The sequence below is a fragment of the Callospermophilus lateralis genome, chromosome 8 (genome assembly GCF_048772815.1).
Source record: "Callospermophilus lateralis isolate mCalLat2 chromosome 8, mCalLat2.hap1, whole genome shotgun sequence".
Lineage (NCBI taxonomy): Eukaryota > Metazoa > Chordata > Mammalia > Rodentia > Sciuridae > Callospermophilus > Callospermophilus lateralis.
The window spans coordinates 98,182,659-98,200,112 of NC_135312.1; the positions used below are offsets into that span (position 1 = coordinate 98,182,659).

General features: G+C 35.2%; 3 protein-coding genes across 7 annotated transcripts in view; 1 reads left to right on the forward strand and 2 right to left on the reverse strand.

Annotated features, from left to right (window-relative positions):
* The window catches only part of Hpgds (hematopoietic prostaglandin D synthase), a 78,534-nt gene extending 68,823 nt beyond the window's left edge, over window positions 1-9,711 (forward strand). For all 4 annotated transcript variants that reach the window (XM_076864190.2, XM_076864193.2, XM_076864191.2 and 1 more), the window contains 3 exons: window positions 364-473; window positions 5,691-5,789; window positions 9,119-9,711. In XM_076864190.2, the coding sequence (XP_076720305.1) occupies window positions 364-473; window positions 5,691-5,789; window positions 9,119-9,283 (374 nt within the window). In that variant the 3' untranslated portion in view covers window positions 9,284-9,711. The remainder of the gene's footprint in view (window positions 1-363; window positions 474-5,690; window positions 5,790-9,118) is intronic.
* The window catches only part of Pdlim5 (PDZ and LIM domain 5), a 595,024-nt gene that overhangs the window by 332,411 nt on the left and 245,159 nt on the right, over window positions 1-17,454 (reverse strand). The gene's annotated exons all lie outside the window — the stretch shown is intronic.
* The window catches only part of Smarcad1 (SNF2 related chromatin remodeling ATPase with DExD box 1), a 75,118-nt gene continuing 70,538 nt past the window's right edge, over window positions 12,875-17,454 (reverse strand). For both annotated transcript variants that reach the window (XM_076864414.1, XM_076864413.1), the window contains exon 24: window positions 12,875-14,803. In XM_076864414.1, the coding sequence (XP_076720529.1) occupies window positions 14,742-14,803 (62 nt within the window). In that variant the 3' untranslated portion in view covers window positions 12,875-14,741. The remainder of the gene's footprint in view (window positions 14,804-17,454) is intronic.

Here is a 17,454-nt window from a genome sequence, read left to right on the forward strand (position 1 = left end):
TCAATCTGCAGAATCACCACTTTCCACCTCCAACCCTCTCCCTCTGATCAACTTAGCAAGACCCTGTCTCAAAATAAAAAATAAAAAGGGCTGGAAATGTGGCTCAGTGGTAAAGCGCCCCTGGGTTGAATCCCCAGTACCTCACCAAAAAAAATACAACAGAAGAATAATAAGAAACGATTACAAGTGGTTACCAATAAGTAAAGTAGTCAAAGGAGCAAAATGAGCAAATGGAACTTGCCTTCACTGGATACTATTTATATTGCTTTGAATTTTCAACCACATGAGTGTATTGCCTATTTAATATAGTAAGTTAAATTGAACATATTCACAAGTATAACATGATCTTTCTCTATTCCATAGATTTGGCTGGAAAAACAGAGATGGAACAATGTCAAGTCGATGCTATTGCAGATACATTGGATGATTTCATGGCAACTTTTCCTTGGGCAGAGAAAAACCAAGATGTAAAAGTAATGTGATCAGTTCACTATTACTAGTAATCACATACCACTTTCTAGAAATTTTCTTAGGTGCTTTAAAGCGGTTGGTTTTTTTAATTCCTTTTTTTGGTACCAGGGATGGAACCCAGGGGTGCTTAACCACCGAGCCACATCCCCAGCTCTCTCTGTGTGTGTGTGTGTGTGTGTGTGTGTGTATATAATCCAGATACAGGGTCTCATTGAGTTGCTTAGGGCCTTGCTAAGGTTGGCTTTGACCTCTCAATCCTCCTGCTTCCCAAGCTGCTGGGATTAATCTAAGTCATATGTAGGTCTAGTTTTAAAACATGAAATTATATTAAAAGTTTTAAAGCAGAGTATAGCAATTCTCTGTCTTACCCTTTACATCAACCCCTGTTCATATTCTACCCTCTTTTTAATCTTTTTAGCTTTTTCTTTAGGATTTCACATTTCCATATTTCTATAGAATATATAAATATGATGCTGACTTACCAATTTTAGATAATTTCTATGGACTTCTTCTGATAGCAGTTAGAATTTATCTAACATAGTCATCCTGTTTCCCTTTCTCTGAGCTCCCAATAGCGTGACATAAAATTTTTCTTAAATTAATGTTTCACAATTACATTAGTATGCTTATGCGAATAATACCCAGAACTGTGCATTGTAGTGTACTTTAAAAATATTTCATTTCTCACTTTTCCTCTTCAAAGTTAACAATTGCCTTTTGTGTTTTGCTTAATTCTTCTTATTTTTATTGTCATTTCTGAATCTTCCCTCATTATCCAGTCTTTTAACTGAATTTTCCACAAGGTCAATGATATCAGATATCCTGCTATTTCTAACATGTTCTTGGAACTATCTGACCTGAAGACCTGCTCTCTCCTTTGTGGACCTCTCTAGGTTATCTGCACAACTGTCATACTGGGCTTCCCTTACCTGCCATCCCACTGATACCATTAACTGAAGTTTGAGTCCTGTTTGCTGAATGTTGCCCTCTTTCTTTGTGTACTTCATTGTTTATTTGGGGCACATCCTCTAGTGTTCCAAAAGCTAAATTGAGGTTTGATGACAGGAGGTGTGGACATGTCTGTCTTGTGAGTCACACTGCATCAATAGGGTTTGGTTGCCTAGACACTTGGGCAGGGTTGTATCCTGATCTTAAATATCATCCTGAATGTTCTTTTCTGAGTTCATCCTCCTTTTCTCCTGCTTTCTGGCCTCCTTTTTGTGAAACAATCATCCAACAGCTTACTGATCATAGGAAATAAAAAATTGGGGACCTTCTTTGTCTGCAAGTGTCTTAATTTAATCCTTATATGAGTTGCATTGTTTAGTTGGATATGGAATTCTATGTTGAAATTAATTTTTTCACTAGTATTTGGAAAACATTATCTATGGCCTTTTAACTGTTATGAAGTCTGATTCTAATGTAGTTACTGACCTTTTTTATGTGACCTATTTTTTTTCACCACTCTAAAAGATTGTAGAACATTTACCCTTAGATTCCTAAAATTACACAATGATGAGTCTTTGGCATCATACTGTTTTAATACGTTATGCTGTTTCCTCATTGGGCCAGTTTAATCTAGGACTTGTGCCCTGGAAAGTTCCTTTAATTCTTTCATTGATGGTTTCCTCCCCTTCATTTAATTATGTCCCATTATCTAGAATTTCTGTTATTCAGATGGTGGATCTTTTCTCTGTCTCCCATCTTTTGCTTTTTTGCCTTACTTTTGAAGAATTCTTCAACTTTATCCATCAATCTTCTCTTGGGTTCTAAATTTCTGACATTGTATTTTTAAATTTGACAATATCCTTCATTATAGTATTTTTTCTTTGAAAAAATCTATTTAATGGCCATAACGTTATCTCCCTCCCCATTGTATGTTTGTGCAAAGTTGCTTTTTATCCCACTCTGTTTTAGTCACTGTCCTTCCTTAAAAGTCAGACCATCTTTTATAATCCATCATAAAGAGTAGGGAGTTTTAACAGTTTACTCAAAGCTCTAAGCATGTGGATGGGGTTTGTTGATCTTGAGTATCACAGAGCCAAGAAAATTTTAGTCTTCTGCCCAAAGATGAAGGTCTGGTGCCCTGTTCCAGAGACAAGTAGTAAGAGAGGGCTGGAAGCATCAGCAGTTTATCATTCCGTGTGCATACATTCATTAAATCCTATCTTTTTGATATGTGTGACATCCTTGGTCCCAGAAACCATTTATTTTACCACCTCCAGTCTTCTGCACAGGACGGAAATGGGCCCTTGTCTAGCAACATGAAATGACGGACAAAATCTCATGCTAAATTTTCTTTGATGGTTTTCCACCAGGCTTCATCTCTCCTCCCCAACCTCCTTAACCCCAACTCTAGACACATCTACCCATTCCTGAACCACCTGAAGGCTGTGTATGGTGTGTAGGATGATTCTCTGCTTTCCCTCTGCAGATGACATTTATTCACCTTTACAATTCACATTTTATTTACTCTTGTGTTTTCTTTTTTCACCTCCATGTAGCTTCCATCTTTTAAAAACTATACCTCACTGTGTATTAGGGATGAAAACAAAATCATATATATTGAATATTTATATCGAATCCATCATCTTTGGAGTTCCATTATCCTTTATTGACAGCCCTTTCATAGTTTCCTTTAGGATGTTCATCAAAATATCTATTTTAAAATGTATTTACTTGTTTGTCACCTCCAGTAGGTGTCAGGATGGCTGGAGTCACGTCTGTTTTGCTCAGGTGATACATCCTGCCCACCGCATCGCAGTGCCTTACATATCGTATGCATTAAACCCTCTTTGAAGAGCCATCAGAGCACCACACTTATCAGACACTTGCCAAAGCTAAGGTCTACCTCCAAAAGCCACAGCCCAGAACCACAAATGGCAGCCTTATTAGTTTACTTAAGCACAGTTATTCTAAATACCATTTATTGAAATGGGACTTTCTGATTTCAATAGAGATATTTGGACATCAAAGTATTTACAGTTACTGACTCCTTGATATAAACATGAGGCTTATAGGGGACACACATACACACACCCCCACATACCCATAACAAAGTCTTGAATAAAAACTCAGCTTTGATGAGAGAAACATAAAGTCTCTTTGGACTTTTAGACAGATACATTTATGCTCTGGAGTCAGACTGCCAGACTTGAATCCTCATTTTCTTCCTATAAGCTGACTCTTAACTTCCTATTAACAGATCAAACTTTTGTCTGTAAAGTGGGAATATAATAGATTCTCTCTTTAAGTATATTGGTAATATATTAAATGGTAGCATATGTATGTATGGCCAGATAGAAAGTATTCAATAAATATCAGCTATTATAATTAACAGAGTATTTCCTTATATTTGTCAGACCTGGAATCTATATTTTACATAGCTTTATAAATGCAGAGACAAAGAGATACATACTTGTCAATTTAGGAAAATGTCTAAAGTTTTTGGTTCCATGTGCCAAAGATCCCACTGATGGGCAGTCTATCAGGAATCTAAATCCATGAGTAAATTCTATGAAGGGAGAGCATGACGCAGAACCATTGCCAGTAGCCACAGGCTATCCAGTTAATAAACTGGACCTGACATACACATTGAAAAGTGCGGTTCTGTACTTCCTCCTCCTCTCTCTACAGTGGGTTCAATTGCTGCCACCTGCTGGTCAGGTAAAATTTTCAAAAATAATATTGATGCTGTTAAGATGGACAGTGAAAATATTCTTGTTACCATATGTACTTTTAAAAATTCCACTAACTATACAATAATCATAAATGTTTCAGTATTTGTAAAAATTACATTTCCAATTTTAAAACTTTGAAGGCAAAATGTGTCTCTGAACACTGATCATGATGACAATCCTCGAATTTATTGTATTACTTTGATTATTCAGTGTGCCTATATTTGAGTTTCCTCATCTGAAGTGCAGGGTGTAGATGTATATGAGCAGGACTGGGAGAATTCTGATGGTCCACTTCAAACACTAAATGATTTTGGTAATGTGGGTTTAAAAACAATGCTTTGGAGAACCATACAAAGCTTTCCAATATCTCTAAAAGCCATTTGTTAGAATACCTAACAATAACTTTGCAGAAACCTCCCACTTCACAACTTTCTAGAAGAGGAGGCAGAAAATTTCTGAGTCTACAAGTGTGTAAGGTGGCTGTAGGGCTGGAGTTGTAGTTCAATGGTAGAGTACTCTCCTAGCACATTGAAGGCAGTGGATTCAATCCTCAGCACCACATAAAAATATTAAATAAAATACGGATATTGTGTCCAACTATGACTAAAAATTTTTAAAAAAGAGTGGCCAATTAGGATTTATCAGGAAACACTTTTAAAAAGTTAACATCTGGGAAAAATGGCATATAATCATACTTTATCTTCTTTATATATTTTGATTACTGTCCCTTAAAAATGAATCTTAAAAAATAATTATTGTACTGTTTACTAATTTACATTTTTGAGACTGAGATAATTCATCAAACTTGTAAAGAGAACTTAGGCTAAAGGAAGTCACTAACGCAGATACTATGACATTTTTATTTGGCTCTGCATATATGCAGCATTGGTGTACCTGAAATTGTGGCAATGAACTTTAGAACAGAATTTCCCAGGTGTGCACGGAGCAGTTTTTGGAAAGCTGTCCAGCAGCTGCATCCTGTTTCATTCTAGAAGAGCCAAGTTGGCCATTACCTTTCCCATAGATGCTGAGCTGAGCTGAGCTGTGGGAAGTGCCACATGGTTTGGGGCCTATTGTCTCTCACCTCACAGATTCTGTTCCGGAAACAGAAGGACTAACTCTTGTTTTTTTGTTTGTTTGTTTGTTTGTTTGTTTAAACTCTGAACAATATTAGGGAAAGATATGGACCAAATTATATTATATTCTGTGCATGTATGATTACATAATAATTTCACTATTATAATACATCAATAAAAATATAGGTAAAAATAACAAGCTTTCCAATCTTCAGTTTGTAAATCATCAGTTTGGCAACTGTACATTGCTTATGAATATTGATAAATTATATAGAGGCAGATCTGAATCACCATGATATCATAAATGTGAACGAACAAAATAAAACACATAGTTACTTCTATTCCCTTCTGAATTCATGTGGGAGAAAAAGATGAGAAAAAATATCTTATTTTTAAATCATATTATTTATTTTTCCTATTATTTATAAAATGAATTTATGAATTTATTTTTTCCCTCTTGTAGGATCAAATGTTTAATAAGATTCTCATGTATGATGCACCTCATTTTTTGCAAGATTTGGACAAATATTTAGGGGACAAAGAGTGGCTTATTGGTAACTATGTAAGTACGTTTTACATCTTTAACAATATAAGCAAATATATTTAAATAACAGGAAAAACCAAAACCTTATTGAAGGAAGGGCACATACCTATAATTCCAGTGGCTTTGGAGGCTGACGAAGGATTGTAAATTCAGCCAGCCTCAGAAATTTAGTGAAGCCCTATGCAACTTAGCAAGACCCCGTCTCAAATTACAAAATAAAAAGGACTGGGGATGTGGCTTAGTGGTTAAGTACCCCTTGATCCAATTCCTAGTATCCCTCCCCACCAAAAGGGAAGAAATAGGTTATACAACAGAGACAAATGCTAGCCATTTGGCTAGTGGTAGAGCACCTGCCTAGAAAGTACAAAGGCCTGGGTTTGATCCCTAGTACTGCAAGGAAAAAAAAAAATTAACCTTTTCATAATATATTTGACTTTGGAATCATGAAATATTTTATATACTTATATAACAATAATTTTAGAAAGCTATCTTAAAAGTTAAAACCCAAGTGAACAAATGAACCTACTTGTATCAAATAGAGGCACAGAGTACACAGAGAATATATATTGTAGTCTATTAGTGAAGATATGCCTTCATTTGTAAAACACAGTAATTTGTTTATACATTAAGACACATTCTCTCAGAACAAAAAATAAAAATCACACACCATTTTCAGTAAACTTTTGGTGGTACTAGGCATGTTGATATTGTTTTTCTGATATTACGATGTCTATATTTTGGGTACAGAAATAAAAAGTTATGTTGATGTTACTGTGAACCAGGATCTTCAATGTGGGATGTAAAATCAGGGAGTTTAAGTAAATATTCTGTTGCTGAATTTGAACTAGAGATAACAGTATAAACTCATGATGTTATCTTAGGATAAAGGAAAAGGCATTTTTTTCAACCATGATAAGCCCAGTAGTCTTGAGCACCCTCATATCCAGATTCTGGTTTATTAAATGCCAAACGGAACCAGGACTTCTTGGAGAAATGTCTTGTCCTCAAGTTGGGACAAGAAACAAAAACTGAGCTGGGAATACCTTGTTGTGCTAGAAGCAAATAAAATAACTAAAGATAATTGGAGTTGCATTGAAAAGACCCAGGATTCAACTTGAAGACTTCCTACTAACCAAAAGTGGAAAATTTAAGCTTCAATAAGAATATTAACAATGGACACACACACCCAAAACAACAGCCAAAAAACAAAAAACAAAGCTTCATTGCTTACTTTTAGAAGATGACATGAAGCCACACTATTTTTCTGAAACTGTTAGAACAAACAAACAAAAAAGTGTGGGAGTTTGAAACATAGCAGTTATTCCCCCCATCCTAGCAAATTGTACCTCAAGGTAACAAAAATCATTTGAGCAAAGTTTCTCTTCCCTATAATATTCCAATTAATAAAAAGAAAAGATTGAAATAAATTATTACTACTGACCAACCCTTGAAGAACTAATGGGCCTCAGTAATGACCATTAATAAATGCTGATTTCACAAAAAGGTGACAGTCGACACTCTAAGCCTACCAATAGCGGAACACACCACCACTTAGAAGCAGTCTTACCCAAACATTAAACTTTGGGGCAGATGCTGTGCTAGGCAGACGTCCCTGCCTTCAATGAGATAGCATTCTAGGAGACAAGACAGATCGCTTTCTTGCGGCACTAGTGGTACTGGTGACACTGATTGGTGTCTGTCCCGTTCCACCCTTTGGGGTGAATTGTAAGTAATCTTGCTACATCTTTATTCTCAGCTTTCGGCTGTGTCACATAGCTCTTCCCATTGACTCCCCTTATGACCTTTCCTAAAATGGTCCTCTTCCTATTGTATTCATTGAATATTTCTAAAGATTTAACATTTATTTTCTATTGAAAATTCCTTTGTAAACGGTCTCCTGACCCCTTCTCTGAGCACTCTCTTCCTTCTTTACAGGGCTCCAAACACATTTGTCTATTCTACAGACACAAGTTACATTCCCCCCCTGAGAGCTTTTACATTCCCCATTCCCTCTGCTTAGAATGCTTGGTCGATTTGGATCCCTTTTTACCATTCAAGCCTTAGTTTGAATGACCTCTAAAGAACTTCTCTGATATCTAAGTCACTTTACCAGGGATTAGACCCAAGGGCTCTCAACCACTGAGCCATATCCCCAGAACTTTTAGGTTGCTTACAGCCTTGATAAGTTACTGAGGTTGGCTTCAAACCTGCAATCCTCCTGCCTCAGCCTCCTGAGTTGCTGGAATTACAGGCGTGTGCCACCACACCCAGCAAGAATCCCTTTACTTTATCACCTGTACCAATGTGCATACTTGTTTTCTAAAACAAAAGCTGCATTAGAGAAGGGCTTGCGTCACATTTTGCTCTCCAATTAATCCCTAGTACCTAGTAGACCTGGGCAGTAGATGCTCAGTAAATATTTCTTGGCTGAGCTTGGAATGCTTTAGCCAATAGTGTCTCTTGGTTGACAGCTGTTTATTAAATAAATTCATGAAACATCAGAAATCACATATACACACACACAATAATCTGCATTTAAACTTTAATTTTCATACAGAACCAAAGTAACATGTAGATTAATCTCTACTCACAAAGGAAAAAACCACCAAGCTGCACTTGAGTAGGACTAGGATATTTATCAATTCATTCCAGTGTTTAATCTTAGCACTCCATTAATAGATACCTATCTATATTTCTACTGAAGTGATAAAATGTAATGTATTTTGGCAAAAAAAAATATATTTCCCTTGAAACTATAGACTCTCTTAGGAATAACTTCCACCCTGTTCCTTTATGCTTTAAAATATAAAGGAACAAGATAAATGAGATAGTCAGACCGATCCTGAAGGTAGGACATCTGCAGGGTGAGTGTAGAATCTTCAATAATTTGATGCCATGAAATAAGGGGTATTGTTCTGAATTATGAGAGTTAAAGGTCATAACCAGATGAAATGTATATATTCTGGAAGGGATCCCGCTTTGTCCTGTAAAGGACATTTTTGGAACAGATGAAAAAAATATGAATTAGGTAGCAGATCAGGATGTATTGTTAGAGAGGTAGAAATAGGACCAGGGTATAAAATAGCATGTATTGCAGGATCACTTTAGTAAAATTTATTTATCTGTATGGAAAAATATCTTACACGTTAAGGTATTAACAGTAGTTTGGCCCCTGGGTGTTAGGAATACGGTTATATCATTTTCCAAGTTTCTACATTCATCTTTCATAATAACAAACAAGTTGTTTTGGATTAAAAAGAAATTTTAGGTTAAGAAATTAATTTTGGAATGCTGATAAAGTTGTGCCTTTATGTTCAAAAGAAAATAGTTTTGTTTTCTTTAACTAGGTAACTTGGGCAGATTTCTACTGGGACATTTGCAGTACTACACTTTTGGTCCTCAAACCTGACTTGTTGGACGCCCATCCCAGGCTATTGACATTGCAGAAGAAAGTCCAAGCCATTCCTGCCATCGCGGACTGGATCCAAAGGAGGCCCCAAACCAAACTCTAGCTGATATGTGCCATCCTGAAGTTTTCATGTTCACTGCCATCTTTCCATGAGATAAGACAGGTCTATCAACCTACCAGATAATTCACAAACTCCCTCCCACCTCTGCCATGACTTTCATCTTTCAGGTCATATTCTTGAAAAAGAATTAGTTTGTTTTTTTTTTTTTTTTTTTTTTTTTTTAGAAAACTTAATACCATTTTTAATTGAGAAAGTCTTTCACAATATATGTAGACTTTGCTTAGCACTGGTTCCAACATGCATGAATGCTTCAGTCAAAGAATATCAGTTGCTCAAATAATAGTCTGGATTTCAGTTAGCATAGTATACTATGAGTAGTTGCATGATATAAAAATTTTGTAGCTAGCTCTTCAGTCCACAAATCACTGCATTAATGATGGGTGCAAATAATAATCAATCAATCATTTAAATTACTGGCTACTGTACATCTGTTATTCACACACAGACAGCAAGGCATAGTATAGTTGTATTGCATGCTTGTTTCTCAGTGATAAATCCATTTGACATCTTACAAAAATGGATAATCAAAAGGGAACCCACCAACACAAACTATGGACTTTGGGCAATGGTGTGTCAATGTATAAAAAATGTAGGGGAGGAGGTTGTGCATGTATGGGAACAGGAAATGTATGGGAATTCTTTCTGCTCAATTTTTCTGTGAACCTAAAACTGCTTTAAAAACAAGTCTGTTAGCCAGCTTTCTGTCACTGTGAAAAAACATTTATTTTGGTTCACATTTTCAATGGTTTTATTCCATGAATGGGATAAAACCCTATTTTTTAGCCTGCAAAATATTATGGTAGGGGGGCATGTGATAGAGCAAAGTTGGCTTACCTCATAGCAGCCAGGAAGTAGGGGTTATGGGGAGGGAGAGGAGTGGTCCTAAAAACCCTATCAAGTGCATGACCTAAGGACCTAACTTCCTAACTATGCACCACTCCCAAGAATGCCACAGGCTGGCAACCAAGCCTCCAACACATGAGCTTTTGATGGAGATTCCAGATCCAAACTATAGTAGTCTGTAAAAACAAAGAACAATACAGAACAGTAATTTACCTAGAAAGAACAATAAAATGCTTGAGGCTAATAACTTAGGAGTATGACAATTTGCTAAAACATAAAAAATTCTTGCTGTAAATAACACAAGGAGATGGTACTGTTCAACCTATTCAGTAATTTTTAACTCTTAATTCTCAATGTCTCTAATGTCATATAGTATATTAAATATTGACTTAATTTTTTCACTTAGACACTCATTACCATTATAAGAATGTTTTTAATATGACAAAAAATTTTAAAGGTCATGGATAATTATAATTTTTCCAAATCATTATTAGGGTTGTTTTGTACTATTTCTACTTGTAGTCACTTTTAGAATTCCACTCTACCATGGAATGCAAGAACTGCCTATATAAACAAGTTATTTAAATAGGATGTTTCAAATAAGAATACCTTTAGATTATCTCCTAGGAATTCATTTTCAATTATACTATTGCAACCTTAAACTTTAATTCATGTTAATATTACAAATTTTAGATTGTTTGTTTAGTATCTCACATTACAAATAGACTAGTGATATAGATGCCCTAATACTTTTTAAGTGCAGATGAAAAAGAAATAGACAAGAAAATGAGGAAGGTGTACAGAAGATAGAAGAGCTCAGCTAGGAATGATGTTATTTAAGGAGCTTCTTTCCTACAAAAAAATGTATTATGAAATTTGAAAACATTAAGTATTGCACACAAAGGTATTTGGCAAATACCTTGGGATCCAATTTTTTCATTAGTGGCTGATAACAGGTAAATAAAGACACAAAAGAATATCATTTCAAAGTCTGATATTGTATAAAATATCCCTTTAAGCAGTCTAAAGGAAAAATACTTTTAATAACAACAAAAATTTTGGATAAAGTAACTTTTCTTCTTTCTTATGTGCCACCACTTTCCTCCACATTATATTTTCACTAGCTTTAGTGGAGATAGAATTTTGTAAAAGTGACAAATACAATGCTCATGCAAAATTACGAAAACTCAAACAGTCTTATGTGTTTAAGTGATTCACAAAGTAAAAAATGCAATCACAGGGCTGGGGTTGTAGCTCAGTGGTTGAGTGCTCACCTCACATGCGTAAGGCACTAGGTTTGATCCTCAGCACCACATACAAAAATAAATAAATAAAGATATTGGGTCCATTTACAACTTTAAAAATAAATTTTTAAAAAATGCAACCATAGCTTTAAGTCATCTTTGTGCGCTGAAAGTCATAATAGTCCATCATGCCATCCCGCACTCAAGTATTTTTTACAGAGAAAGATGGAGGATGTGGGTGTGTATCAGAGCAAAAGTTGAATTGCATATTATATCAGAAAAAAAAAAAAAAAAACTCATACACTTGGGGAAGTGTTAAAAGAAATCAATTTCATGAATCCACCATTTGACCCAGTTATCCCCCTCCTCGGCATATACCCAAAGGAGTATAATCAGTATAATATAGTAATGCAGCCACATCAATGTTTATAGCAGCTCAATTCACAATAGCTCAGCTATGGAACCAACCCAGGTGTCCTTCAACAGATGAATGGATAAAGAAAATGTGGTACATATATACAATGGAATATTACTCAGCCATAAAGAATAAAATTATGGCATTAGGCAGTAAATGAATGGAACTGGAGACTCTTCTACTAAGTGAAATAAGCCAATTCCCCCGAAGCCAAAGATTGAATGTTCTCTCTGATATGTGGATGCTGACTCACAATAGATGGGTAGAGGGAGAAGGTTCACCAGATTGGATGGGGGGGGGGGCTGTTTATGGGTAGGGAGAGGAGATGGGAAAGACAGTAGAATGAATTGGAATAACTTTCCTTTGTCCATATATGAATGCAAGACATAACTCCACATCATATACAACCACAAAAATGAGAAATTATACTCCATGTACGTATGACATGCCAAAACACATTCTACTATCATGTATAATTAAAAAGAATAAAAAGTTAAAAAAAATCAATTCCACTATTTATGGGCTACTTAGGGGTTGCCCACATGAAAACCAAATCTGATATCCCTCTTCACTGTTAAAATAATACTAACTAGTAGAAACAGTAATATGTCAATATATATGCATCTATTGCCATCAACTTGTAAGTCTATGGGGGCCCAAATAATCATGAAAACAGTTGAGGCACATTTTGTGTGACTTGCATTTAAAAAATGGTTGCTTCATTTGGTCAAGATACTTCTCTGACCAGGCATGATGATGCACGCCTGTTAATACCAGTGGCTGGGGAGGCCCAGACAGGAGGATCTTGAGTTCAAAGCCAGCCTCAGCAATGGCGAGGCACTAAGCAACTCAGTGAGACCCTGTCTCTAAATAAAATGCAAAATAGGTCTGGGGATGTAGCTCAGTGGTCGAGTGCCCCTGGGTTCAATCTCCTGTACCAGAAAAAAGATACTACTCTGATATCATTTGCTCAGATGATGCATTATGATGTTAACTGATGTGACCCCAATAAAGGGACAATTGAGAATACATCCTAAGTAATAAATCTCAGTTTATTGGCAGACAAGATAATATTAAGAACATAAGATGATTTCATTTGTGCTCAATATTATATATATTTTTAAAGGTAAAGTGAAAGGGTTAGAAACTATGAAAAAGGGTGTGAAAATACAAATTAGGATCACAAATATTTTTATTAAGCCCAAAACATAATAAAACATTACAGGGAGAACCCAACTACATTTCATTAGGGATAAAAATATGGATATAACAACAATAACAACAACTACTACCACTACTACTACAATAAAACAGTCAATTGCTGAAGACACATTAATACAGAAAAATTATGAGAAATGCATTATAAGACTTTAAAATGTAATATTCTCAACAACTGGACTAAGTGATTTGGGTACTGTGATGCAGGAGGAGGTAGTATTAACATTTGTAGATTCCTTTTAGCCCTATAATGCTAAAATATATTCAGTATATTCAATACACCTTCAAGACTGAGTAAGTCTACTAAATCACAAGTTTTCAGAGTCCGTAATATCTAAAGAATGACTATAAGAGCTTTATTCAACTAAATCCAAAGGGTTTACCTAGCATTTTAGCAAGTTAGGATATATTGAAAAGTATGATCTCCAATAATTAACAAATCTTTGATTTATAAATAAGTTTATTTATAATGATATTTACAGAATAAAAACAAAACACATGAAACTCACAAGTTATACAAAGAAACTGATGTATAATAAAAACAGCAATATAGACTGACAGGCAAAAATTTAAAGAAAGATTTAATAAAGAGTTAAATATCAAATAGACAACTTCTTCTAAATTTCACTTTGTCACCCACACTGAATTGGAATTGAACAATGGCTCTCTTCAGACGGTCCTGTGCTGGAAATTCTGGAAACTGATAAATTATATTTTCGTAAGAGTTTAAAGTTAATAACCTATTTCCATGCAGTACCTAATGCTGCCTTAAATAAAGTCACATCCAGTCTTCTTTAAAGTAAAATAGCTTTAAGGTTAATCTGTTCTGCCAGGCAAGAAAAATGTCACCAACATTTTGCTGATATGTGGAGATATGGCAGGAAGAAACTATTTAAAGAGGAAGAGAACTGGAGCAGAAGTGACTGGGCAACAGTTTCAAGAGAAAAGCCAGGAAGGGAAATCAATGAAAACATGCACAAGAATAAGCGGAGTTAATAAGCACGATTAGTGCAGTTGGGAGATGAACAGAAGGAATTAATCCATGGAGCAAGATTAGGGCTTCTTTAGTTATTATTCACTGGAAAACAACTTAGTGCCTAGCCAAACAAATTTGTTTTAACAGAAGTACTGAGAGGACCTGGGGGATATTAGTATATGGAATGCCACCTTTAAATTCAGGTTGAGTTCTTGTTGACATTGGTGAACATCTGCTTCAAATAGCAATAAAATGAAAGCTATATAACCTATACAGCTGTATTCTTTAAACTAACATAATAAAAAAGAACTTCAAATGAGACAGGCAAAAACTAGACATAAACATTGTCAAATAAGGCACATGTAAAAATCTACACACATTATCCAGTGAAAGACAATATATATATATTTGGAGGTAGAAATAATTACAAAAATACTGACATTTCTAAAGCATTAGCATATTTGTTACAAACAATCACCAACTAATCCCCATTCAGAAAACTGCTTTGTAAAATGATGATTCAATATTTTCAGGACTACATTTTGTGGCTTTTTATGAAAATTCAGGTGAGTATCTGGAGAATTCAGTTAGTGGCAAAAAAGTTGTCCATACCTATGAGAAATGCAATATGGAAATTATAAAAAGTTACAAATGTTCATAAACCCCATGGTCATCATAATGTAAATGTCCTTGAGTGCACCAAGTTGATATTTCCTCATCAATTAGGAATTCAGAATTCTTACTTCACAGGCCCATGGACGTTTTTAATAATGTGGCTATATCTGCTGGCATGCTCCCTTCATCACCTGCAGGTCAGAAAGTGGCATTGAAAGCTTTATAAAAACATCTTATAACATACATTCTATTTTTCTTTCATTCATTCATTTGTTGTTATTATTATTATTATTTTGTGGAACTGTGGATTGAACCCAGAGGCTTTCTACCATTGAGCTACATCCCCAGTTCTTTTTATTTTTAATTTTGACACAGGGTATTGCTAATTTACTCACAATGGCCTCCAACTTGCAATCCTCCTGCCTCAGCCTCCTCAGTAGAAGGGTTTACATCATTTTTTTCCTTTGGTAAACTGCTATTCATCTTTCAATGCTCAGTTTGCTTCAGTGTCATTCCATTAAAAACCTTAGCTAACCAATACATACATATGGGCTAGCTCCTCTATATATTACCAACATAATAACCTAAGGTTATGTTTGTGTTTTGATATATAGATACATAAAGATATATAAATATAAAAACAGTCTGTATCATATCTAATTTATATAGCACATGGTACTTCTCACATATAAACTCAGAATTCACCAATATTCCTGCTTCCTTTCTTCCAAGTTCATCCAGAGACTTGAAAATTGCCCATGAAAACAAAATGATATTTATCTGAAATTAATTGATAGAATTCTAGCAGAAATCCACGAAGAGAAAGAAAGGAGACTCTTCTAAAAATTTAAAGATACTAAGTACATAGTGTGAACTTTGGATTCTGTTTTTTTTTTTTTTTTTAAGTTACTAGGAGAAAATCAGATGTGGATAATATATGATAGAATCTGGAAATCACTGTTGACTAGTATTTCACAGAAAAATGGTATTGTGACAACTTAAGAGGAATTTGCAGAAATCCTGAGATTAAAATGCTATGTTTATAACTGATTTTATAATGGTTCAGAAGGTAGAAAAGGTAGATGAAGCAAACTACAAATATCAAAACCGTTAAGTAACTATACTTTCATGTATGCTTTCAATATTGTTTTATGAAATTTTCTATAATAAAAAATTTTAAAAAGTCAAAAATTTTTGAATATAATTAAACACTTTCTTAAAAGAAAAAAAATCTTTTAAATTAGTGGTTCTCCAATTAGCATACAGCAGAATTACCTGAAAGGCTTGATATACCATTGACTATTTAAAAAAAAATTCTTAATTGTAAATGGACACAATACTTTTATTCTATTTTACTTTATTTATTTTTATGTGATGCTGAGGATTGAATTCAGTGCCTCCCATGTGCTAGGCAGGTGCTCTACCACTGAGCCACAACCCCAGCCCTACACTATTGACTATTGGGCTTCATTTCCAGAGTTTCTAAGTATAGGATGGGACTTGGGAATATGCATATGAATTGGCAACATCCCAGGTGATGCTGGGGATACAGCTCCATTTGTTGTTTGCCTAGCATGCACAAGGCCCTGAGTTCAATCCTAGCACTCCTCCACTCAAACAAAAAAAACAAAAAATCCAAGTGATGCTGCTTCCGCTGCTGATCCAAAGAATGCACCTCAAATGTTTTCTAATGCCCCCATCCCCATGCACTTTGGGAACTACTAAGGCAAGCTCTAGAAACAAAATCTAATAAGCATATTTGAAAGAAATCAGGGTCATTATCTGACCTTTCACAACTTCACACAAGGGTATACAGATTGCACATACAATTACAAATGTACCTTTTGTTTACAGAGAAAAGGGACCTCACTGTTAAGAGATGAAAGGAAGGGTATATATGCACTTTTCATCAATTCAGGGTCAAAATAATTTAAAATGAAACCAGATACACAGATGAAGACAAAAATTATTAGAATTAATAAAGTAAATGAAAGAAATTCTATCTTTAGTCTATGAGTTAGGAAAAACACACAAAATAGCTTTAACAAGACAAAAGGTGAAAACCTCCTATAGACGGAAAGAGTGTTAAGGGTGCAGGGTGGTTGGTTTCTTCAAACCTTAAACCTTATAAAGTCAATGGCCTGAAATAGCTGAAATAAGTTGCTATTCTAACAGACATCTGAAGAGAAAAACAGGCCAGATTTTAGACTCATCGAATTTATAATAAAAGCAAGTAACTGGAAGTGATTAAATAAACATTCCCTCTGCTCTCACCTGAAATATCACCTAAATACCATGGGGGAAAAGCGTGTGATAGGTGAAATGAAACAAAAAAGAAAACAGAAAGAGTGCCGTCAACAAATTTTGGAAACGAAAAGCAGATGGGAAGAATAGAAACTTTCTTTTAGCAAATTACACAAAGCAAAAGTTGAAGGGTTTGCAGGGAGGAAATGCAAAACTTCTTCTAACCCAAAATCTCCACCCTCAAAACTCATGAAATGGGGCTGGGGATGTGGCTCAAGCGGTAGCGTGCCCGTCTGGCATGCGTGCGGCCCGGGTTCGATCCTCAGCACCACATACAAACAAATATGTTGTGTCCGCCGATAAATTAAAAATAAATAAATAAATATTAAAAAATTCTCTCTCTCTCTCCCTCCCTCTCTAAAAAAAAAAAAAAAAACCAAACTCATGAAATGGGGGTGATGGGAAACCAGATGAAGCTAAAAACAGGGTAAGGGGGTAAGACATCCAAAGCTTGCCCAACAGATCTAGCCATTTACCCATGAGGTACGAAACTGAAGGTTTGTTCTTAGAAGAATTTGAATCTGAGGAACTCTGGACT